This window comes from Aspergillus brunneoviolaceus (genome assembly GCF_003184695.1).
Source record: "Aspergillus brunneoviolaceus CBS 621.78 unplaced genomic scaffold BO95scaffold_14, whole genome shotgun sequence".
In the NCBI taxonomy this organism is placed as follows: Eukaryota; Fungi; Ascomycota; class Eurotiomycetes; order Eurotiales; family Aspergillaceae; genus Aspergillus; species Aspergillus brunneoviolaceus.
Window position 1 is genome coordinate 403,583 of NW_020290744.1, and position 24,695 is coordinate 428,277.

Below are 24,695 nucleotides of genomic sequence, written 5' to 3' on the forward strand. Positions count from 1 at the left end.
TGTTACCAGAATATCTTCCATACTCTAGGCAAGTATGCAAAAGGCACATAATTCTATCTGATTGAATAGAGTATGTATTGATTGTAAACAATGTCTAAATACATGGTTGATGGCCTGTCTATACCTTGTGTACTACATAATGTACCGTACCTGTATACACCTTTATTTTTTCCATTACTGCTGAGATCTTTTGAAGTATAAAGAGGGTAGGATGGCTGGCTACTGCAGGTGACAATCTCTTATCGTGGGTGGCGTATCCACAACATTTACAGAGCAGAGTACAGTGTACAGTGTACATACAGCATGCACAAAGTAAAAGTCTCAACTCATTAGTCAACAACTTGGCTGACTTAATTTACCAACTAGTTGACTGACTATGTAACTAACAAGCGGTGAGCGGGGGGACCATTGGCCCCCCGTACGCAGTCTGTAGTGTTTTGACTTTTGATGGGGTGCGGGAGTCTGTGCGGAGGGTGGCAGAACGGCCGAAGATAGCAGGCGGTCAGATTGTAAGCCATACAAAACCTCATTGCCTACACATAGAAGGGACTAACTACTAGGTAGTTAACTGCAGATGAAAAATAAGAGATTCGTCATCCAGCACTCCACCGCCGGTCCTGGCAAATGCTACTAACCGGCTACGGATACTGCTAGCGTTGCTGGACTAACCCGGATATTCCCTACGTATCACGTAGTCCTGCTAGGCAACTACCTCTTACAATTCTACAGATCCCTTTCACACAACGAGAGATATTGGCTGGTTGAGCAGTAGTGCTGGTCTTCTACTAGGTACTGCGCCTTCGACCCTTTTAAGCGTTTACTTAACTTATCCCATACTTATCTACAGGCTAGCTTGTTGCCAATTGCTCTGAACTTCCCAAACCTGGCTTCGATGAAGACTACTGATGTTGCCGGCACCTCACAGATTGCGAATGCCACGTCCCTCATTCTTGTCTATTCTCGAGAAACTGCCACTATCTCATCACTGTGGCGCGTGCGATACTCTACCTTCTAGGCGCAAAGATCGGTCCTCGCTCATTAGCTTTGATGACCATCACCCAGACTGCACCTTTTATGGTACGGTGTTACGTTTATCCACTTGCCTTGGACCTAGCTAATATTACCAGCAACAGCACCTCTATTGAAATATTAGTACTGATACTCGAATGAGCACGACGGTCGTGACCGGTACTGGGCGACGCTCGTCTGTGTTGCTCTCAGAGCTACAGATGCCAGCAAATACACCCGGCTCACAATTAAAGCACATGACTAGTCCGATAGACAAATTTCCGCCGTTCAGCGACGAGTCGTTTGATTCGATAAAGGATTCAAGGGAACACCACTCGGGTTCCTCAGTCAGATATGCGCCGGCACGCTGGGAGCCGCGAAAGACAGGGCAGTTTCCGTACGATGAGAAAGCAGTATTCGCTGGGAATACGAGACAACGGTCAAGAAAGAGCATCAGCGAGACAATCAGCACGATTAGGACTCGCAATGGTAGCGTGAGTGCTAATGCTCAGGAGCTGGCTGAAGCACTGAAGGCACCAGTCTCATACAGGTTAATTGTAATGATGCATGCTTGCTTATATGTCCTAGCTATGCTGACCTGCTTCTAGACTCTCTGTCTCATTTGGTATCTGACCTCGGCTCTGACAAACACCTCCTCAAAATCGATTTTGAATGCGCTGCCGAAGCCAATCACCTTAACCATGGTACAATTTGCTTTTGTGTCTTTCTGGTGCCTGTTACTGTCGTCTGTGTCCAGAATGCTACCCTCACTCAAGGATAGCATACCAGCACTTAAGCATGGAATCCACACACCATCGCGCGATATTATTGTTACTGCTTTGCCTTTAGCGATTTTTCAGCTAGCCGGACATATTCTCAGCTCCATGGCTACTTCACAGATACCTGTCTCACTCGTTCACACCATCAAGGGACTATCACCCCTCTTCACGGTCATGGCATATCGTGTGCTATTTCGGATTCGCTACGCCAGAGCGACGTATTTGTCCCTCATTCCGTTAACCCTCGGTGTTATGCTCGCGTGTTCTACGGGGTTTTCCACTAATTTCTTCGGCATTTTATGTGCGCTAGTCGCAGCCCTCGTTTTTGTGTCACAGAACATATTTTCGAAGAAGCTGTTCAATGAAGCGGCACGAGCAGAATCCAACCTTGAGCCGACAAGTCGACGAAAATTGGACAAGCTGAACTTGCTGTATTATTGCTCTGGTCTAGCTTTTGTCCTGACCCTGCCCATCTGGGTTGTCTGCGAAGGATACCCATTAATATCAGACTTCATGAAGGACGGTGCGATTTCCCTCACAGGAAAAGAGGGCTCTCTCGACCATGGTGCTCTTTTTCTCGAATTCGTATTCAATGGTGTATCGCATTTTGCACAGAACATCTTGGCGTTCATCCTTCTATCTATGGTTTCGCCCGTGTCATACTCCGTTGCATCATTGGTCAAGCGAGTATTTGTTATTATTGTTGCGATCGTTTGGTTCGGGAGCTCAACAACCCCTGTACAAGGTCTTGGGATTCTCCTCACATTTGTTGGGCTCTATCTATACGATCGCAACAGCCATGATGATTTAGCCGATCAGAGAGCCAACGCCGATCACTTCCGCGTCAAGGAAACGGTACTTCCGTTGAACGAACGGACACCAGTGAGAGCCAGAGAGCCCACTGGCTTCTCTCCAGCAGCAAGCAAATTTCCGGATCATCAATCCTTGGGCGATTCACTCTCGCATACGAATGACTTGAAGAAGGTGTATGACGGACAGGGCTACGTTCGCCCAAGAGGAAGCAGTACTTCCCGCGCTTGGTTGGCTCCTGGCATCCGGCAACCAGACTACATGGCGCCCTAATGATTCCTAGGCGTAACTGCGCCTTATATTCCTGTCATTCCTCGTTTTACATCTTAATAGCATTTTGACTTCGGCACACGTCTTATCGGATATTATAATAATTGAGGTAGCAATAATGTTAACAATGTTGCGAGGTACCTAATCATTGTATGGAGAATGATGAAGGCGCTACGACCATTCTTTTGTTAGACGGCGTGCCTACGACAAGGCTTGGAAAGATATTAGGTCGTGACAATTCCCTACTTTCAAGTGCACATACATGTTATTTCTACATCTAGAATCTGAGTAGCGGCATATGATGACTGTCTGGAGGTAATGTCCTCAGAGTTGTTGATTTATATATCTGGTAATAGGTTTGAGAGATGTAGCAACTGTCAGTAAAGAACTATACCTGCATCAGGCTGACTCATATTCACTGATGTGAAGACGAAAGCAGCCCTAAGGAGCTCCAGCTCAGTGCAAATGTTCTAGGGCTATGTAGCAGAGGAGGAAGAGATATCAGAACCCTGCCACCTACAATAATCATGCCCGTGAAATGAGTTTATAAGTCTGAAAGGAAAAGGAAAAAGAAGAAGGTCGGAGGGACAGAGCTTGTTTATAGGGGTGAAAGAGGCGCCCCGGAAGATTTATTTTGCCGCGTAACCGAACCAATCCGCGGGCGGCAATTTGCGAGTGACGCCCCGACTCGTGTCTGGCAGAATCCGAGCCAGACCAAAAGTGCTCTCTCCAACAAAGGACCTGTCCTGCCACCCTGTTACTACCTACTCTCCAGGTGGATGCCGCTCTTGTTCACCCTTATCACATTTGACTCTCCTCACATTATGCGGCCGCAGCTGTATCGTGCGGCCGCCCGGCTCATCCGGGTCCCAAAGGTCAACCATCTCAGGACCTTCGCAACGACGTTCCCTCGCTCTGCCGAGGTGGAACTCACTATCGGTCAGTCTCTGCGATGCTGAAGCCACTTCAAAATGCCTCCACTAACGCATCCCTTCAGATGGAAAGAAAGTTTCGGTAGAAGGTGACTCGGTCTCCCTGGTGCAGTCTCTGAATTCCCTTCTTACATGACTTGAACAGCTGGCTCGGCTCTCATCCAAGCTTGTGAAAAGGCAGGTGCGACAGTACCCAGGTAAGAATAAGTACTCAATGAAGACATGGTGAACGCAAATTAGCTGACTTGAATAGATATTGTTACCACGAGTAAGCCGCCATCATTATAACGTCTTTCATAACAGAATGACACGCTTTGCTAATACCATTCCAGGAAGCTTTTGATTGCAGGTAACTGTATGTCTGAGCTCGGATAATTTTCTGTTTCGATACAAATATTGATTTTCTCACAGGCCGTATGTGTCTCGTCGAAGTCGAACGGGCCCCTAAGCCTGTGGCATCATGTGCTTGGCCTGTGCAGCCTGGCATGAACGTCAAAACCAATTCGCCACTGGTGCATAAAGCTAGGGAAGGAGTGATGGAGTTTCTTCTTGCCAACCATCCCCTGGATTGCCCAATTTGCGATCAAGGTGGAGAGTGTGATCTCCAGGACCAATCTATGCGGTATGGTGCTGACCGTGGACGTTTCCACGAGGTCGGAGGCAAGCGTGCTGTCGAAGACAAGAATATTGGGCCTCTTGTCAAAACCTCTATGAATCGCTGTATTCACTGTACGCGTTGTGTTCGATTTATGAATGATGTTGCCGGAGCCCCCGAACTCGGCACCACCGGCAGAGGAAACGACATGCAAATCGGTACATACTTGGAGAAGAACCTCGACTCCGAGCTTTCTGGCAATATCATCGATCTTTGTCCAGTTGGAGCTCTTACCTCCAAACCTTACGCTTTTCGTGCTCGCCCCTGGGAATTGAAGCACACTGAGTCTATTGACGTGCATGACGCTTTGGGGTCGAACATAAGAATAGACACCAGAGGCATGGAGGTGATGCGGATACTTCCGAGGCTGAACGATGATATCAACGAGGAATGGATCAACGACAAATCTCGGTTTGCTTGTGATGGCCTTAAGACTCAAAGACTCACAACGCCCCTAATTCGTCGGGAAGGGAAATTTGTTCCCGCGACTTGGGAGCAAGCTTTGTCCGAGATTTCATCAGCCCATCAGCGACTTCATGTGACGGAAAATGAGTTCAAGGCTGTTGCCGGGCACCTTGTCGATGCCGAAACCTTAGTGGCCATGAAGGATCTGGCCAATAAGCTTGGGTCCGACAACCTTGCTTTGGATCAGCCAGGTGGCAGTTCCCCGGTTGCGCACGGTGTTGATGTTCGCTCCAACTATCTTTTCAACTCCAAGATCTATGGAATTGAGGAGGCCGATGCAATTCTTTTGGTCGCCACGAACCCTCGCCATGAAGCTTCCGTTCTCAATGCGCGTATTCGCAAGCAATATCTTCGCTCAGATCTTGAAATTGGGCTTGTTGGCGAGGAATACGAAAGTACTTTCGAATTCGAGCACCTTGGGGCAGACGTTTCCGCTTTGAAAGCTGCTCTTTCTGGAAAATTCGGAGAGAAGCTTTCTATGGCCAAAAGACCTATGATTATCGTTGGCAGTGCTGCGGCCGAACACCCGGATGCCAAAGTGATTTTCGAGTCCATTGGCAATTTCGTAGAGAAACACGCTAACAACTTCATTACTTCGGAATGGCAAGGATACAACGTTCTCCAACGCGCAGCATCCCGTGCAGCTGCCTATGAAGTGGGCTTCACTACGCCATCTCTAGAAATTACCCAGAGCAAGCCCAAGATGGTTTGGCTTCTTGGTGCTGATGAAGTTGCCCAGAGCGAAATCCCTAGTGACGCCTTTGTCATTTACCAAGGGCATCATGGTGATAGGGGCGCTCAGCTTGCAGATGTTGTTCTACCCGGCGCAGCGTACACTGAGAAGTCAGGGACCTACATCAACACAGAGGGTCGTGTCCAAGTTACTCGAGCTGCAACTTCTTTGCCTGGGGCTGCCCGCGATGACTGGAAGATCATACGTGCTGCCAGTGAATTCCTTAACATACCTCTTCCTTACGATGATATTGAGGCCCTGCGCGACCGTATGGAAGAGATCAGCCCTGTCATGCGCCGATATGACGTGGTTGAACCTACATCGTTGAGCTCATTGAGCAAGGTCCAACTAGTTGATCAGAACAAGGGCACTCAATCCACTAATACGCCTTTCAAGAAAGTCATCAATGATTTCTATTTTACTGACTCAATTTCCCGGAGGTACGTGCTTAACATGTTCCCCCCACCCCTGATGCTTATTGCTTGAGGTAAATTGCTGTTTGTGGTCTAACTCTATCTCAGTTCCCCGACTATGGCTCGCTGCTCTGCCGCTAAGGCTACCGGAAATCCGGAGACAAACTTCATGGCTGCTGGGGAGATGTCCTCAAAGGCTTTGTACGGCTAGATGTCAGGTTTCTCACTATTACTCCGATTTCTACTTATTGTCTGGTGGTCTAGGCGTTGTCGTTGTAACACCTAAACAACTTGTTTCCTTATTGCTTTTGCCCTAGTCCAATGTTATTATAGTTGAGTACTGTGCTTTCGTTTCGCGTTGTCTTGAAGCTCCCAATCACGCCAAGATAAGTCTCAAACCACACCAGCAGTGGTCAAGTTGTACATAAGAAAATCTGAATGATAGCTGGAGGTACGGCAAGCCCGGAATATTCTTATCTCAACGCTGGGATATTGTCTGTCAAATGTGTGTCTACATTGCACAATAATTAGTTAAGATCTGCTACGCTTGAATTTCTCCAAAGGATCATGCAGAAAGCAAGTACCAATCAAGAACCACATTTCTATTGCCTAAAATGGTCTGGAGCTTTGGCTGTTAGGTTAATATCATAATTCATCATCATCCGTTTCCCCCATGTTGTCCTTGGCTTCTTTGCTTTCATGTCGATCTATTCGTACAGTAGCTGTCGCATTTCCCCTCGTCCTCGGAAAGGGAAGCTCTCTTCGCTGTGGAGTCAAATGTTTTTTGCTTATGGACTGCGAATGAGTTTGTTGTGGACCAGAGTCGCTTATCCGAGGATCGTGACTTGGCAGGGGTGGCATGTCTTCGTCAGTAGTGGACTCATCTTCTTCCCCTGAAGGCCGGTGCATCAAGGGTGGCTCATTGTCTGTGCCTGAATCTGTGCCTGACACCGCTTTAGAGCTATCGTGGCGCTTAGCCCGGTCATCTTCCGAATCTTCCAAGCCGGTACCACTTCCCCACACCTCATAGGACGGTGTCGAAGCCGAACCATTCGCTCGCCTCTTAGCAGCAGTAGTTTGCCTAGATCCGCCCGGTTGTGTTTCTTGAGTTCGGAACTCTATTAGTTGCTCATTTGTCAGCTTAGAAATATGTAGCATATCGCGTTTAGCATCTACCTTGCTCTGGAGCAACCTCCGTGGTGGCTATTACGCGTTGTTGGTTGCGGATTTTCAACTTTTTCTCATTGAGAAGCTGCATCAAGTTGTTCATTAGCAGTTCTTCGTGCCGAGTCTTGGCGCCTATGAGCTCGTTAAGCTGGGCATCGAGATCTTTGATGGTCTGTTCAGCAGCGCGGTAGCGATCCAGGAGGCCTGAACAACGTCTTTCGAGGAAACCAGCTCTCTCTGCCGAAATAGAAGTCCAGTCATAGAGGTGGATGGTCTGTTCGTCGTTTTGCTTCAATACTAAAGTCCCGAATTTTTGCTTGGTAACGTCAGGGGGGCACTTAGTGGAGGCGGGATTAGACTTGAACATACAGTTATTGTTTGTACTCTCTTCCGTATCACGATTTTTATCTCTTTATCCTGGATTTCGGAGCCACTTATGATGGCTAACGCTTCTAGCCCTGCAAGCAAATCCTGCTCCTTCCCACACTGTTCTGCTTGTCCAAGCACATGGAGAATGATTCGAGTCCAGTCGTCTTCGGTACCTTGATAATTCTTTGAGCGATACGAGTTGAGGTGAGACTGCCGTACTATCAGCGAATAGCATTAGCATATGATGCGACTGATAGAAGAGGCAGGTTTCCCTTTCACTTGGAGGATAGCACTCGACATACCTGCCCCAGTGAACGGGCACTCTCCTTCTGTCCCAACAAGATCCAGATCTAGTGCGGAAGGACCACGACGGGTAACGTGCAGCAGTACGCACGCTTTGGGTTCATCGGATCTCGGAAAGCGCAGAATCCGCGGGGATAGGCCACTGTTATTGATAGACATATTGGTCTACAGATTGGATGTCCAGAGGGAAGATCATAAGACACAGCTTGCTGCTTGCCGGTGAAATATAGGATAAGATATCTTCAGTCCGTTTGACGGGTCTTTGCTGGGCACCCTTTGATATGTCCCGTATTGAATCATGAGGAGCGATAGTTAGCTAAGTTCACTTACTAAGCATTATAGGCAACACTCTTGACTCCGTCAGAATAGACTCCCAGTGATTTGATGTATTTCACTTAGTCATGTTCCGTACGTTAATGTAATCGGTAAGCAAGTGGGCACGGCAAGCGAGTAGGCACCCGCGCCCACCCAAACAGCCTTTTATAAAAAGATAAAGCTTATATATACTATATATTAAAGAATTAATATATTTAATTAGTATTTTAATATATATTGAATATTTTATTTTTATATATCTAATTATATTATAAATACTATAGTAAGATAATGTCCGATAGCAAGATTATTTTTTATTAACAGCTAATTTTTTAAGCTAGTTTTTATTAATTTAATTAGTTTTATAAATTCTTTTAAATATATTTCTGGTTTTATTAATAATAAAACTGTTTAGACTAGCTATTTAATAATAAAATTCTCTATTCTTAATATTCTATTTTTTTAATCTAGTTTATAATTTATTATTTTTCTGCTTAAATAAAGCAGCCTGATTAAAGATAATTTTATATTTTTTTATAATATAAAATAATACTGTTTTTATTTACAAGAATAGACTGATTATATACTTATAAAAAAATCTTTTAATTATAATTTTATATTTTTATAATTATGTCATAGATAACCCCTGGAACTATGGCGGGTTGCTAACAGTCTATTTATATATTTTCTACGTAACAGTTATAATATTAATAACTTTAATTCTTTTTAGTATTTAACTTTCAGAATCTTGCTAGACCTTCGGATAGTAAGAATTAGTCTTAAAATTAATAGACTACTATTATTTTATATTTAACTGATTTTTTTTTTACAATTCTAATTTTTTTTTTAATTATTTATAGAATATAGTATATTACTATAATTCTTATATTCTAATAGTAGTTCCGAGTCGGAGACTTTTTTTATTACTAATAGTTTATTATTTTTACTATTAGATTTTTTAATAAAGAATCTTACTGTAGTTAAAAATACTATTAATCGGTTATAAAATTATTAATAGTTAAAAAGATAAGTTGCCGAACTATAATAGAAAATCTAATATAATAATATTAAATTAATATTAATTCGGTAACAGAAAAAATTTTTTTTTAAGTAAATTTAAAATAAATATTAAAATTAAAGATATTTTGTAATTTAAACTTTTTTTTAATATTTAAAAACGCCAGAAATGGTTCTATAATTTAGATTATAATTTTTAGAAAATATTATTTAAATTTTATAATAATTATTATAAAATTTTTAAGACTGTAAGTTATATAAGTACAACTTGTTAGTAGAAATAATACTATTATTTTAAAAAATTATTATTAAAATAAAAGAAAAATATTAGCTATTTATAATTTGTTTTTATTAAATAAATATTTTTTTTATCTAAAATACTATTATTTTTAAGTTTAATATAATAAGCCAGCTAGAGCAAGCTCGGTAATAAAATAATTAAGATTTTTATAAATTTTATATTTATTTTAATATTTTAAAATAATATTTTTTTAGAGCTATTAAAAAAAATATAATTATACTTTTTTTATAAAATTACTTTCTAATTTTAGTTATTATATTAAAAAATATATATATTAACTGTCTGAGAAACAAGACAAGATAATATTTTTTATTATTTATTATTAGAATTTATATATATAAAAATAAAAATATAAATAGAAATCTAACAGATCTAATATATTATAAAAATAATTATAATTCTATAAGAATATTTAATTTTTTAATTCTAAAACTAATTATTCTAATCTAGTTAAAAAAATTTTATAATATTTTTTATATAATAGTACTAAGCATCTTGCTAACTAATATTTTTAAAAAAAAAAATTAGCTCGAATTTAAGAACTGCAAACTAAAAAAAGTAATATAAAAAAATAAAATAAATTAAAACTAATTTTTCTGTTTTAATTTTATATTATAAAATAAAAACAGCTGATAAGATATTAATACTAATATAAATATCTAATATTAAGAAAATCTATACAGATATTAATAGTTATACAGCATATAATCTGATTAGTATTAAATTTATATAATAATATTTTTTTTAAAATTTTAGAAATTTTTATTATAATTTAAAGTTATTAACTATACCTTTATTATTAGCTATAAAATATAAAATATTTTTTTAGATATTACTAATTTAAGAGAAGTATAATAGTATTTTATTAAACTATATATTATTATTATTTAAAATATTCTAATCTTATTTTTTATAACTATTCTATTTAATTATAAAATTTATTTATTTTTCTAGAACAAGTAATAATAGTTTAAATTTAGTTAAATTTAAAAATTAAGTTTTCAAAAATTTATTAAGACTTATCAAAATTATATCTATATTTATATAATTATTAAAGTTTTAAAAAAATTATAGCTTTTAGATAATAATAAGAAATTAGAATATTATTAAAATAATTTTATTTTATTAGAACTAGTTAAATTTATCGATATCTTCTTCTCTGATTAATCTAAAATTTTTTTTAAATATTATAATAAGAATTATACTATTAATTTTTTTAAAAATAAATTATTTTTATTTAGACCTATTTATTTTTTTTTAAAAAAAGAATTTTTAATACTTAAAGATTATATTAATAAAAATACTGCTAATAGAAAAATATATTTATTTAAAAATTCTACAGAAGCCCTTATTTTTTTTATATTTAAAAAAAATAAAAGTTTATAGCTATATATAGATTATTATAAACTTAATAAAATTATAATAAAAAATTAATATTTATTATTTTTAATCTTTAAAATTTTCGACCGATTAGCTGGATATAAATATTTTAATAAAATTAATATTTAAAATATCTATTATTATATCTATATTAAAAAAAAAAATAAATAAAAAACTATATTTTATATATATTATAGTTACTTTAAATATATAATAATACTATTTAGCTTAACTAATATACCTGCTTTTTTTTAAAACTATATATATTTTATATTATATAATATTCTTAATATTATTTGTATTATATATTTAAATAATATTCTTATTTTTTTAATAATAAGATATAAATATATTAAATATATTAAAAAAGTGCTGGTATAATTATAAAAAGCTAATTTATATACTAAATTATTTAAATACTTCTTTTTTTAATAATAAATTAAATTTCTTAGATATATTATTTTTTTTATAAATATTATAATAGATTCTAACCGAGTTAAAACTATTATTTTATAGCTATTATCTATTATTTATTATAATATTTAGATTTTTTTAAGATTTTATAACTTTTACTGTAGATTTATTTATAATTTTTTTTTACTAGTACTATTTTTAATAAATTTTTTAAAAAAAAGTTAAAATAGTAAGAAACCGGGAATATATTATTTATTTCTAGATAAAAAACTGGTATTTTACTAACTTATTAATATATTTTAGACTATTTTTTTTTTATTTTTTTAATTTAATTTAATCTATTCGGATCAAAACCGACGCCTGTAATAAAAAAATAACAGATATTTTAATTTAATTAGAACTAATAGAATAATACTATATAATTATTATTTAGTTAAAAAAATTCTCGGGTATAAAACTTAACTAAAGTATTTTAGATTAAGAATTTTTTACTATTATTTATTTTTTTAAATATTAGTATTAATATTTTAATAGGACTTAGTATTTTATTAAAGTTCTATTTAACTATATAAATCTTAGATTATTTATAAATTAATTCCGGCTTAATAAATATTAAGTATATTAGTATATAATTTTAGCTTTTTTTAATTTTATAATTAAATATTAATTAGATAAAAATAATTCTGCTAATATTTTATTTAAATTATTCAAGCTAGTAAAAAGTTTTTATAATAATAATATTATGCAGATATTTTATAACCAGTTAGTATTTATTTTAGTAATATTTAAGATCTCGGTAGTAACTAAAATTAGAAAATTCTAATTTAAATATAATAAAATACTTTTATAGAAAAAATCTGAATTTAATATTTATATAGTATTAAGCAGGCCTATAAATACTACTAATATAAAATTAGCTAATTAAATTATAATTTATATAATAAATTATAAATAATCTATTAGTATTACGGTTATAAAAAGTATAAATAAAGCTAAAAAGATTTATAAATCTATTTATAATAATAATTTAAGAAATTTAATTAAAATTTTTTAAAATTAAGATTCTAAATCTCAGAAAAAGAAAAATAAACTATTTAAATATTAGAAAATTACAACGAATAGATTATTATATTTTAAAAATAGACTTTATATATTAAAGATAAAAAACCTATATTAAAAGCTACTATAATAATACTATAATAATCTGTTAGTAGATTATTTTAAATAAAATAAAATTAAATAACTTTTCTATAGAAAGTTCTATTAGATTAGCTTTTAAAATAATATAAAAAACTATATAGTAATATATTTTATTTACTAATATTAAATTCCAGTTAGATATTAACTATATAAAAAACTTAAAAGTCTACTAATTTTATTAAGATTATAGGCTGAAATTATTATAAATTTTATTATAAAATTATCCGAACTATACTACCAGGATTATTAAATAAATTTAATATTAGTAATTGTTAATTATTTTATAAAAATAAACTATTTTATAGCAGTATTATATATAATTTAAATAAAAAAACTGGCTGAACTATTTTATTAAAAAATTAAACTAAAATATAAAGTTTTTTATAGTATAGTTATAAATAAAAGCTTTATATTTATAAGTTAATTTTAGTTTAATTTTTGCTATTAAATTAAAATTAAAAAATAGTTATTAACTATATTTTACCTGCAAACCGACAGTTAAATAAAAAGAATTAACTAAGTTCTTAAATATTATCTGTACTGCTTTATAATTAAGTATTAAAACTATTAAATAAATTTACTAAATAAAACAGAATTTATATATAATAGTTATCTAAATATTTTTATAAAAATAATTTTTTTTAAAGTTTTAATAAATTATTCTTTTAAGTTTAGACTTTAAATTAAGAACAACTCTATAAAAATAGAAGTACTATTAATATTAAAAAAACTAGAAAAACTAAATATTTTATAAAAAAAATTAAAAAGAAACTAGCGAAAGATAAGTAAAAATTAATTAATTTATTATAATAATTATTATAGTACTTTATCTTTTAAGCAAAATAATAAAATAATTTATATTTTTAAATAAGAAGATTTAATCAAGCTATCTACTATAAATATTTAATTTAAAAGAATCTTTTAAAAATTAGTCTTAAAATTTGTAGAGCTCTTCAGAATTCTAAAAACTATAAGAAAATAAATATTTTATTTATATTTTTTTTAATAAATATATTTAATTATATAATATTTTTTATATTATTCTGCTAGAATTTTAAAAAGTTAGAAAAAATATTTCCGAAACTTTACTAATACCAGATCTAAATAATAATAAAAAGTAGAAGATAGAGTAGATATTAAATAATTTATACTATTAAAAAAACTAATTCTATTTAATAAAATAACAGAAATAATTTTTTAAATATAATTAATAATTATCGGCAGAAAATTTAGTAAATATTTAGTAAAAAATCTATAAATTTAATAATTAAATTATAGTTTTTTATTTTATAATATATAAGTCGAGATTAATATACAGCAGAAATAATAATAAAATAATTATAAAATATATATAATATATATATAATTTATAATAAAAAAATATAAATTTATTATATTATATATCTATTTTATTTATATCTACGTATATAAACTATAAAAAGAATAATATTAAAAAAAACCCGGATTATATATGTTTAGCAGAACTATTAAAACTAAAAAATAATTAAATAAAAATTATCGATAGAGAATATTATTATATAAAAAATAAATATAAAATATTAATAAAATTATAAACCGCAAATAATATTAATAAAAAAGATATTTTTAGTATTAATAATATATTAGTTTTTATTATTATTTTTATTGATATAAAAATATATAATCTTATAAATTATATTATTTAGATAGAAAGCAGCTGTATAGTATTAAAGTAAATAGCTAGTATTATTAAATAAAAAATAGAAATATTTATATAAATTTTTAGTTTAAATAATAAGAGTATAATATTCTGTAATAAAATTATAATAAACAGCTAGATTTTTCTGTTAAAAAGTTAATATAATTTTTATAAATAGTTAATATTATTTATAACTATAGTTTTTTTAATAGCAGCTGCTATATTATGCTTGATATAATAGGCTTTTTTTATATTAAAAAATTAAATAGTAAGATTAGCAGCTAAAAAATTAAAAAAAATATAAAAAATAAAATTATATTTTTTTTCTATTTCCGCCGCCTAAAAGAAGCTTAATTAGTAAAGAATTAGTAATAGATTATTAATATTATTTAGTATTTTTAATACCGTCTGGTATATGTTTAGCTAGGGTTTAAAAATTTAAATAAAAAAAAATTTATAAAGATATAATTTATTTTTTAATTAGTATACTATTAATATTTTACTAATAAAATAATATTAAAAATATACCCAGGTTTAAACTTTTTACTAAAACTATACTTATAGTTTTTTATACTAATCTAAAAATATTTTAAATAAAAAAAAATATTAAAAAAAAATAAAATCTTAGTTAGAGAGCGATAATTTACTATAAAAAATATAATAGTATAGTAGAAAATATTATAACTATTAATTAATATTTTAGTAATATTAAGAAAATATAAAATATAGTTTACCGAATATATACTATAGAATAAACAAACTAAAATAAAAATAATAATAAAATATAAGTTTTTTAATATAAAACAAAAAATATTAACAAAGTTAACAGGTTGAGAAAGATATATAAAATTATATTTATATTATTATTATTATTATTAAAGAACTACAGTATTTTTAAACCGGAATAATATTATTTATAATATATATTTTAGATAGGATTAGTCTATAACTTTTTACTATTTATTATTATATTTTTAAAAATAATTAGCTTCTGTGCTGAAATAGTAGTATTATATTATTATTATACTGCTGAAAACAGTTGTATATTAAGAAAAAATTTAATTATTATAAATAATTTCTGGAATTATAGCAAATTACTAATAATTTATTTATATATTTTTTATATAACAGTTGTAACGTTAATAACTCCAATTTTTTTTAGTATTTAATTTTTAGAATCTTACTAGATCTTCGGATAGTAAGGATTAGTCTTAAAATCAATAGACTGCTACTATTCTATATCTAACTGACCTTTTCCCTTTATAAATTACTTTATATTTTTAGATATTTTTAGTATTATTAATATAATAGTAATACTACTAATTAAAGTAAACTTATAAAATTATATAATTAGTTTACTAAAAATCTTATTCAGCTAGAATAAAACTAATTTTAAAGTTTTAAAAATATTATAAATAGTTAATTTTTTAAAAATAAGAAAATATGCTTCTAAATATATATCTAAAAAATTAATCTTATTAATATAGTAAATATTTTAATAAATTAGCTGTTCTATTAAGCTTTTATATATTTTTTTAATAATATAAAATAAGTAATATTAAGTAATTAATAAAAATATAAAAAATATAAAAATATATAGATAAAAATAATATTATTTTAATTATATATATTATTAAATTCTATAGTTAAATAGAAATTATATTTATTAAAAATTAAAAAACTATATTATTCTGTCTATCAGTTTTTAGTAGAAGAAATAAAATATTTATAAAACTAATATAAACTAATATTATTAAAAGTCTAATTATTTAATAATAGATTAATATACTAATTAAAAAAAAGATTTTAGTATTATATTTTTATATAAACTTTTTTTTATAATAATAATACTATACTAACGGTGTTAATTTAACATTATTTATTTTTAATTTTCTAACTATATAAAAAATAGTTTATTTATATAGTTAGACTGTATAATTATACAGATTATAATTATTATTTTTATGATAAAACTAATTTTATTAAAATTTTAGATATTTTAATTAAAAATATTATATTTTTTACAGCTTTAATATAGTTAAATTATTTAGTTAAAAGCTTCGGATTTTTATATTTTGTATATTAAATATAATATTTTTAATAAAACTAAATCTTTAAAACCGGAATATATTTAATAAAATTATATATTTATTTTTTATTTATAGAGACTATAAAATTTAAGTTTTATTTTTAAAAAAAAATTATTATTATATTCTGTATGTATACCGGCCGAGAATAAAGCCTATATTTTATAAATAAAAAATCTAATTTTTTAAAATCTTTTTTTTAAAATCTTTTTTTAAAAAAAATTAATTTTATAAAATTAGTATATATATCTAAATATATTTTAACTTTTTTAAGATATTATTATAGAGTTAAATATAAAATATTAAAAATATTTACAGCTTTTTTAATAAGTAGAATTTTATTATTTTAAATAGTCTTAATAGTAAGATAGATACAGTTTTCTTATTTTATTAAAGAATTTAATAATTAAGATATATTTAGTAGAATTATTAGTAGTTAAATTACTTTAATTTTAAGAATATAAAGACGACGCGTGCGGGTGTCCACTTGCTTGCCGTGCCCACTCGTTTACCGATTATGTTAACTTAGTTAACTTAACTAACTAGGTAACTAACTATCTTAACACTAGCTAGTGAGGTTAAACTTAATTAGGTGTTATATCTTGTTGGGGGATGTACTCCGTAGGCAATGACAACCTTACCGCCTGCTCTCTTCGGCTGCTCTGCCGCCCTCCGCACAGACTCCCGCACCCCATCAAAACACTACAGACTGCGCGCTTATTATCTATACATACAGAATACTCCGTATATGTTCTCGTACTAGCAACTCTACCACTGACGTACTCAGTAAGGTCATATACGATTGTCAGTGAAGCCTTAATTAGTAGTTTCAAATCTGCCGGTTTCATCTCAAGCTGTAAGCATCATCAGATAATTTCTGTATAAGAAGCGGTGCGAGCTGAGAGAGAGGCGATAGATCGATGGCAGTGGCAAAAAACAACAATCGTAAAGAACCGAACCGAGTATATTTTCAAGTCCCGGTAGTAGCCATCAAAAGATCTATTCATACCGGTCGACTTCGTCCCTTAACATCCATCAACATCCATCAACAACAGGGGTGAGAAGACGTCCAAAAGTAACTTGTTTGCTTGATTGGCAATTGACTCACTCTACGCACTCTGCGCTATTAAACCCATACCGAGCAATAGATACTTCAATGGTCATGAAATTGATGGCTATCACCGCCCATTACGGGTGTCCGGCGGAAATTTTTACCAGACTAAATTCTAAGGAGATTAGCGATGCTCGTTAATATCTGATTTGTGATTGCCGCCTTGCCCCTATTTCACGTGGATAATGTTCAGCGCATAGTTCTCAGTGGGTGGGTGCATGGTTTCTAGCCTTCAAGTTCTTTATACCCTACCCTTACTTCACATAAGGTGCTGCACATTACCCAAGCGGAATCCGTCCAGCCGCCGTCGCCTCCACCACCACCATTACCACCACCATCACCACCATTACCACCACCACTATCACGCGCCTACTACCTTGCGCGGCTAGGAGTGCTACGTAAGGTTTCGTGGATCTCGTATACTGGTTTCGCCCACAGAGTCCTATCTTTTTAATCTTGTGCAAACATGTCAACTTGACGGCTGCTAAGACTGCAAATCCTATATGTTCAATATCAGCTCCAAGCATATCTCACCGTTTTGATTATAACCCTCCTGTCCCCCATCTCATTTCCATGCCACTTCATCATTGACCTACACGAGCAATCACAGGCTGGGCTAAAGGGTATTTTGTTTCTGCTATTGAAGCTGCGTATAGGAGCATCTGCCGATCGACTGATCCTCTCCCGCGCGGGATGACTCGCTTCCTTCAATTTCGTGTCAGCGCTGGAGTGCCCTGAGCCTGTCATCGAATCTTCAAAAACACCCGTTAATTCTCGCAGATGGTCTGTTACGCGGAACATGGCTGCTTTGACCCTCGAATTACGAAGTGGCGACGAGGAATCGATCGAGTGTTGGGATGACGATGAAGACCTGCAATGCTATGAGGGATTCCAGCTGCGCGCGGCATCAAGTGCGACCTCTGTGACAAACTCATCGGCCCATCATTCAGCGCATCGGGACTCCATATCTTCTCGTCGCTCTGCACGCTCTGATTTGGAATCAAACGGCGGTGGCGATGAGGACTGGCAAGTCCAGTTGCTGGACAATGATGAGGTGATCACTGAAGAGGCTATTGCCTCTGCCAAAAATGCCGGAATACCTCTGCCTATAAATGTCCCTAAATCAGCCCTTGTTGGTGGTACCATCAAACGCCTTGGGCGGAGGAAAACAAACACAAACACGGTCGACGATTGGGCCGATGACGTGGATTTTCCGGGTCCCGACGGAATACTGCAGTTGAGAGGGCCTTTGGATACGTCTTTTCCTGAGGCGCTACGACAAGTCAGCTCCGCTGCAGTGAGTCCTATCAAAACATCGGCGTTAGCTACATGGGATAATGACATCTCAACGCGACTACAACCGGCCTTGTCAATCCCGGCAATCCCCCGAATGGACGACGTTACGGACGACGCTCATGATGTCCCTACAATCAAAGTTGCGAGACCTCGTTCGCCGGGCAGGCCCTCGCTTTTCAATAATTTCATGCTTCATAAGGACTACTGTTCAGGGGACGATTTCGAGCAAGACTTTGAATTGCCAAACGGTGATCTACCGTTGCGACTTACTCCTCGCAAGGCCAGTGCAGGGCCTCTGAGCCCTTCTACGGAAGAAATCGAGTTAGATTGGTCCGAAGGCAGTATTGGGGTCCGGTTTGGTGGGATCACTAGCGAGCATCGATCGAACCCGTCAATTATGTCTGTTGTGAGCCCGAGCGCTTCTAGCTGTCTCACGGCTGAAAGTGAAGACGACGGCCTCGATGGTCTCGTTATTCCTGAAGAGCCTTTAGACTTAGAATCTTATTTCAAAAAACGGGGAGGGCCTGTAGATCAGGACCTGGCTTGCGCAAAGCCTCCTTGTGTCAGTCAAGCTTCAAACAAGAGTGACGATTTTTTTTCCGGACTTGAGATTGAGGACCGACTATTTGATCCTCAAAGGCTTTCGATAAACCCGAATATCAAGTGCAAACCCGAAAACTCTCGAAGTCCTGTGCGACACTCCACCACGACTCTCACGTTCACTAACATGACAACACCTCCTAAATCTCGGATTCCGCGTCTATCCGGTCCCGATCGCCCACACTCGACACATTTAGAGACTGTCTCCGAGAGTGGTGCGCCTCTTTCACAGTTCAGAGAATTACAGACCCTAGTTGGGAACCATTCAGCACAATATTCTGTGTCCAGCCTCCCTTCTGTTCAGCAATCTTCGACGTCTCATCGACGGCACACAAGTCGAATGAACAAGGAACCTTTTGCAAGCGACGGTGTCCCTTTCGGCAGGTATCTGGCCTCGAAGCGTTCAATGCCAACAATGCGTGATGCACAGCACAGCGCCACGTCGCCCTTGGGTCAATGTCTTTCCACCTACTCGGATGTCTCAAGTTCATTGTCCAAATCTATGCACCGTCCTAAAACCCCAGTGGATCGCTTGGGGCACGACGTGAAACAGCTCATGCGAAAAGCACAAGTGCCATTCATCCCTGCTGGAGCGTCAGAAAAGCAGTCGCACCATGCAAGCCTTAAAAACCACCGTCAAAATCGTCGAAATAATCTTGACAGTTCGAACGATTCCTTCTTTACAAGCTACGCCGCTCGATCCTCGCGAAATCGTCACGACATGTTTAGTGGGAGTCATTCTGAATCTAGTCCAGAGGCCTTGACCACTGTTACTAAACGGACACTCACTCGGCCAACTCGACGGCGGAATTTTGGAGATGGATCGGAATTGGCTCTGTTCGATGATTTGCCTACATCTACCTCTGCGGAAAGTAAATTTGTGAAACATCCCTCCGGACGGGGTGTCCCACGATCATTCAGAAATAAGCTGGGTCGCAACCCGACTGTTTCTCCCAAAGCAGAAGCAATCTCCCGGTCAACCTTCAGTAACTTGGGCGTATCTGTCAACTTCGATAATACCCCCAGATTTGCACGAGACACTAATGCATCAAGAAATGCGAGGGAACAGCGCATAGCCTCTTTGTCATCTAATTCCAGACTTCGCGAGAGCCATCCACTTCCTCCTCTTGGCTCGAACGCAAGAACCTCCAATATCTCCCGGATGCCTTCCAGCTCGGTTGCTAGCAGAGGCAAGAAGGGTAAAGCTACTGCGCTACATGTTTCTAGGCCACATCTAATTAAGCCACTGGGCACCGGTGTACAGGAGGCCAAGTGTAAGTCAGGCTTTCCCGCGCGGCAAGTGAGAAAACCGTCGCTAATGATTTTACACTCCAGCGATTAATGGTATGCGATACAATCCGAAATCCTTCTCTTGGGAGGGGAATGAGAGCTCTGTTCGTGCCTTTGAGACAAGTGCACCAAAATCTCCAAAGCCAACACCCGCTCTCATCACAAATATCGGAGCCATGCAGAATGTGCAGGTTGTTGGCGGGATGGTATTTGACCCGCGACGTATGTGCTGGCTGAAACTGGCGCTGTCGCAGCCTGGGCAGGATGGATTGGTAGCTGTTCAGGACGAAGATGATGTCTTTGCTGGTCTCGATGACTTGAAAGAAAGCTCTGGCATGGTAGGTGGGCGATCATCAACTAATCATGAGGACCTTTGCCTTGCAGCAAGCGGAGACGACCGAAGCTACGGCGACTCCTCAGACGAATGGCCCATGACAGAGGAGTTTGATGTTGGGCCCGAGTTCATCAGGAGACAGCGCGCTGAGGAGGAGAAATGGAGGCGCAAGGTGGAAAAATGGACGAGTCTTGATTGTGCAAAGCTCGGAGATGGCTGGAGATGGGCTATCCGAGATCTGGTACGCTTTAACGGCACTGTCAATACCCCGGACGTTCACCATATATGAGAGGCTATTTCCGCGGTTGCGGCCAAGGGTAGGCCGGTAGATCGAGATACCACATCTGCAGCGGTGCGACTCAATTCTGCTGCCACGTGATTGAAATCTGTGTCCACAGCGTGCCCGTCGCATAAGGCCCTATAATGCCATATTCATGCTCATTTATACGACGTTATGAAGAAAATGTGTAATGTTTTGTCCTTGATAGATTGACGAATACTGTACTTACATTCACCTAGCTAAGCAGACATCCATCATCCATACAAAGTCTGATGAATCCGAGACATTCCGCACTCATGAGGGTATGCGGAACTTTAGGTACCGGCTGGATAAAGCAAATCTTCATAATCTCAGTTGGTCATACAATGTTACGTCAGGTGGGATATATCAGCATGGGGCTTTCGGTGGTTAGGGAATACCGTACGTCATGTTGCGATGGTTGATCTATAAACATACGTTTTTGAGTGGCTTATCTGGATTCTACCCAAATTTTTAAAATCGTAATGAAGACCTGGATCTTACTCCGGGGGATTTGGGGGGGAGGGAGGCCGCAGCCCGGGGCCCCATGGCTAGGTCATATTGCTTTCTAAGGAGTAGGTAGGTACGCCCTTGCAGCAACCTTTCTCAATGTCCTGTGAGCCAAAGCACCACTCCATAATCTTGTTCTACTTCAACTTCATTGTTCTGTCTCTTAATACGATGGTTATGGTCACTCCGTAAGCATTAGGCACGCCCGGGTGGCGTGCGGTTCCTAGTGCGGTGGATAATTGCTCTTGTTGATGAATGCAACTGCTATCGATGATTATGTATGTACTGTACACTCTAGGATGTTTGCCTATATGCGACAAGGCTCTGAACCGAGGAGCAGAGTTAACATGTCCCGTGCCAATAAGCCGGGCTGCCTGTTGTCCAACGCAGGTAAGACGTAAGTTAATTAATGGCTCGACCGCCCTGTAAAACTACCGGCTCATCTCAGATGGGTTACTTAACACTGATAACTAACGTAATCGGTAAGCGAGTGGGCTTCCTGTGTATTACATATAAAAGAGCATATTTTTAAACTTCTATATCTTAACAACCACTATTTTAAATAGTTAGATATTATATATAAAGAAAACATAGTATTATCAATCTATAGTCAAGATCTTATCAGATTTAATTAGCTATTAGCTATTTAATACTAGTTTTTCTACAATACTTTAAAAATACAGTATAATTTATATTATCTTTGTAAATAAAACTTTAAAATAGATAAAATATAAGTATTTATATAAAATAGCTGTATAGAAGACTAATTTATTACTTTTATTAAGTTTATATTAACGTTGGTGGAATTATAAGTATTTAAAATATGCTCTTTCTTTTATATGTAATATACAGAAAGCCCACTCGCTTGCCCGGCCCACTCGCTTACCGATTACGTTACAGTACACAGATCTACTCCTGCTGCTTGAGTAATCGTATGTATTATACTTGTGCAGCGAGATATGATATGCTACGCTGTAGTTATACACTTTTCACCAAACACCTTATGCCTTCGCCCTGATTGCGGCCAACACTTTGACTGCCTCTCCGATAGCTGCATGGGTTTGTTTGCCAGGTTCAAGAGGTATATAATCCACCATTGATCGCCCTGCCGTGCACTCCCTCGTATCAGCTGCCCTTCTCTGATCTTTCCACTATGGAAAGGCGTGATAGCACATAAAATACAAACCAAGGTGTACTGTATATTACTGTGCCTGCTTAAGTAGCCGTACACCCCGATCACGGATAGAAGTAAAGAATTATTAGAGGTTGCTGTGGTCAACAGAGTACGGTGACGAATGCTAGATCACATCACAGCCACGATTACTCATTGCATAGTGATAATGATAGCGTAGATTATTATAGGTGTAAGCAGTTATGCTGTAAACGTACCTACAATTAGAGGGCATCGCTCGATTTGTTATCCACGATGGCTATGCCTCCCTCAGTCCTGAGGAGACAAACATAACTCTCCTCGGTAGCATGGAAGATGGACGACACTTGTGGCGTGGCGGCTCGATCTGAGGGCTATTGGCTACGAACTGCCAGCAAGCCCCAATAGCACAGGGCTTTGCATGTACAACAAGTCAGCTCCTCATCATAACCTGGATCATACACTGTCTGATGCAGTACCCTGAATCCCAAATTAAGTAGCAAAACTCTGCCCCTGGGGCTAGGGACAACAGGTAGACGGTGGGAGACCAGATTAGTGAGGAAGGTCAGGGAGAAGAGCAGAAGAATTATGAGGGATAAGGCGGGAGAACAAAATAAGGCGGAACCCTGTTCATGGGTCCAGTCGTCCAGTCCTATAGTCACCCTGAGGTTCGATGCAGTAGCCCGGCTACCTGCATGAAAAGAATCGTCTCATCTCGCTCTCGGCCATCGCGGCTCGTGGCTCTTAACTGTGGCTATTTGGAAATCGACTAGTTCATCTGGGAGCTTCTGATGGCCTAAAATACCCAAAGCCGCTTGCTTTTGCGCTGCCGTGAGCAAGAACTCTCATAGATTCCTACAATACATTTTCAAGTCGGTTGTAGCATACAGCTGAAGTACTACAGGAGCCTCCTGGTGGCAGGGGCTGGGACGTTGGCATTGGAGTTCGAAGAACACGTAACGCGAGAAGCTTTTGTCCAGCGTAACGCGGCAAAGCCCTTTCGGGTGAATCAGGCACCACTTCCCAGTTGGGGACGTATTTCCTCTGTTACCTCTCGATCCAAGCTACCAACCGCCCGGCATGATCTCTGATCACTTCGGCATCATGTACTTGAGGCGCCAGGGATAGCATAGGGAAGCAACCTGTAAAAGTCGAGTTAACTATGGAGTACGATATATCCCGGAGCCTAGATGGAAACATTACGCATCCTATTTGCTCGGGCAGTACAAGGTTATCAACATGGTACTCTGCGTCTGCCCGACGCTGAGCATAGAAAGCGGAAATACAACTGACCCTGCAAGGAATAAACCCTAGGATATTGGATACTCGACTACTTCGTACTCCTTTTTCATTCGGGGGTGATACCTTCTCGGATTTTGCTATTGGAGATAGAGTCACTAACTGTCAGATACACTCCCTCCTGCCTTGGTTAACCTCGGGCGTGATTTCAGACCTCGTACTGGCAAAGTAAGGGAGGAAGAAGGACTGACTAGGATGAGAGAATTCTCGCCCGACAGCTTGCAACATTTGGCATTGGATGAGAAAAGAAAAAAAAAATAGGAAGGAAGAGAAAGAAAGCGAGACAGAAAGGAAGAAAGCGAGTGACTATAGCAACAAACATCGATATCATGAATTGCAGCAGGTTGCGCAGTACGGTAGGCATCGCGTGCCGAGTACCGCGGTATAAACCCCTAAGTTAGGTCTCTTACACAGCTACTAGCTACCTGGCATTTCAACCTACTCACGATCTCAGGGCCGGTTAATCAAAGGTAGCAAGCAGTCATGGCTAGGCAAGTAGGTAGGTGTCTTT

At 36.0% G+C, this 24,695-nt stretch overlaps 5 protein-coding genes across 5 annotated transcripts; 3 read left to right on the forward strand and 2 right to left on the reverse strand.

Annotated features, from left to right (window-relative positions):
* The first annotated feature begins 1,066 nt into the window (after nt 1-1,066).
* BO95DRAFT_440363 (putative ER to Golgi transport protein (Sly41)) lies at nt 1,067-3,119 on the forward strand. The gene is made up of 2 exons (XM_025585944.1): nt 1,067-1,565; nt 1,617-3,119. The coding sequence occupies exons 1-2, from the start codon at nt 1,167-1,169 to the stop codon at nt 2,868-2,870; spliced, it is 1,653 nt and encodes a 550-aa protein (XP_025445076.1). The 5' UTR covers nt 1,067-1,166; the 3' UTR covers nt 2,871-3,119.
* Nucleotides 3,120-3,691: 572 nt separating this feature from the next.
* Nucleotides 3,692-6,607, forward strand: BO95DRAFT_512351 (putative NADH-ubiquinone oxidoreductase, subunit G; the record flags this gene model as incomplete). Its single annotated transcript, XM_025591512.1, has 7 exons — nt 3,692-3,806; nt 3,865-3,888; nt 3,945-3,996; nt 4,053-4,067; nt 4,132-4,154; nt 4,211-6,092; nt 6,174-6,607. The coding sequence occupies 7 exons, from the start codon at nt 3,692-3,694 to the stop codon at nt 6,274-6,276; spliced, it is 2,214 nt and encodes a 737-aa protein (XP_025445077.1). The 3' UTR covers nt 6,277-6,607.
* Nucleotides 6,408-8,242, reverse strand: BO95DRAFT_440366 (uncharacterized protein). The gene is made up of 5 exons (XM_025585945.1): nt 7,904-8,242; nt 7,602-7,819; nt 7,242-7,548; nt 6,648-7,183; nt 6,408-6,576 (listed from the first exon to the last, which is right to left on the reverse strand). Exons 1-4 carry the CDS (start codon nt 8,061-8,063, stop codon nt 6,711-6,713), a joined length of 1,158 nt encoding a protein of 385 aa, XP_025445078.1. The 5' UTR covers nt 8,064-8,242; the 3' UTR covers nt 6,408-6,576; nt 6,648-6,710.
* Nucleotides 8,243-17,617: 9,375 nt separating this feature from the next.
* On the reverse strand, nt 17,618-18,070 carry BO95DRAFT_52672 (uncharacterized protein). The gene has a single exon (XM_025592043.1). It carries the CDS (start codon nt 17,932-17,934, stop codon nt 17,686-17,688), a length of 249 nt encoding a protein of 82 aa, XP_025445079.1. The 5' UTR covers nt 17,935-18,070; the 3' UTR covers nt 17,618-17,685.
* A 136-nt stretch (nt 18,071-18,206) lies between these two features.
* BO95DRAFT_429470 (putative cytokinesis regulator (Byr4)) lies at nt 18,207-22,423 on the forward strand (the record flags this gene model as incomplete). The annotated part of the gene is made up of 7 exons (XM_025584893.1): nt 18,207-20,577; nt 20,639-21,168; nt 21,416-21,509; nt 21,562-21,627; nt 21,717-21,804; nt 22,034-22,125; nt 22,419-22,423. The coding sequence occupies 7 exons, from the start codon at nt 18,207-18,209 to the stop codon at nt 22,421-22,423; spliced, it is 3,246 nt and encodes a 1,081-aa protein (XP_025445080.1).
* Between the last annotated feature and the right edge of the window lie 2,272 nt (nt 22,424-24,695).

What these genes read in the sequence shown, in the direction of transcription:
- BO95DRAFT_440366 (XM_025585945.1), bottom strand. Translation starts at nt 8,063, where the DNA reads ATGTCTATCAATAACAGTGGCCTATCCCCGCGGATTCTGCGCTTTCCG. An exon ending in AGAGAGTACAAACAATAACT is followed by an intron (nt 7,549 to 7,601) that starts GTATGTTCAAGT and finishes GACGTTACCAAG; the next exon opens with CAAAAATTCGGGACTTTAGT. An exon ending in GGAGGTTGCTCCAGAGCAAG is followed by an intron (nt 7,184 to 7,241) that starts GTAGATGCTAAA and finishes AGCAACTAATAG; the next exon opens with AGTTCCGAACTCAAGAAACA.
- BO95DRAFT_52672 (XM_025592043.1), bottom strand. Translation starts at nt 17,934, where the DNA reads ATGCTTGGAGCTGATATTGAACATATAGGATTTGCAGTCTTAGCAGCC.
- BO95DRAFT_440363 (XM_025585944.1), top strand. Translation starts at nt 1,167, where the DNA reads ATGAGCACGACGGTCGTGACCGGTACTGGGCGACGCTCGTCTGTGTTG. An exon ending in CAGTCTCATACAGGTTAATT is followed by an intron (nt 1,566 to 1,616) that starts GTAATGATGCAT and finishes ACCTGCTTCTAG; the next exon opens with ACTCTCTGTCTCATTTGGTA.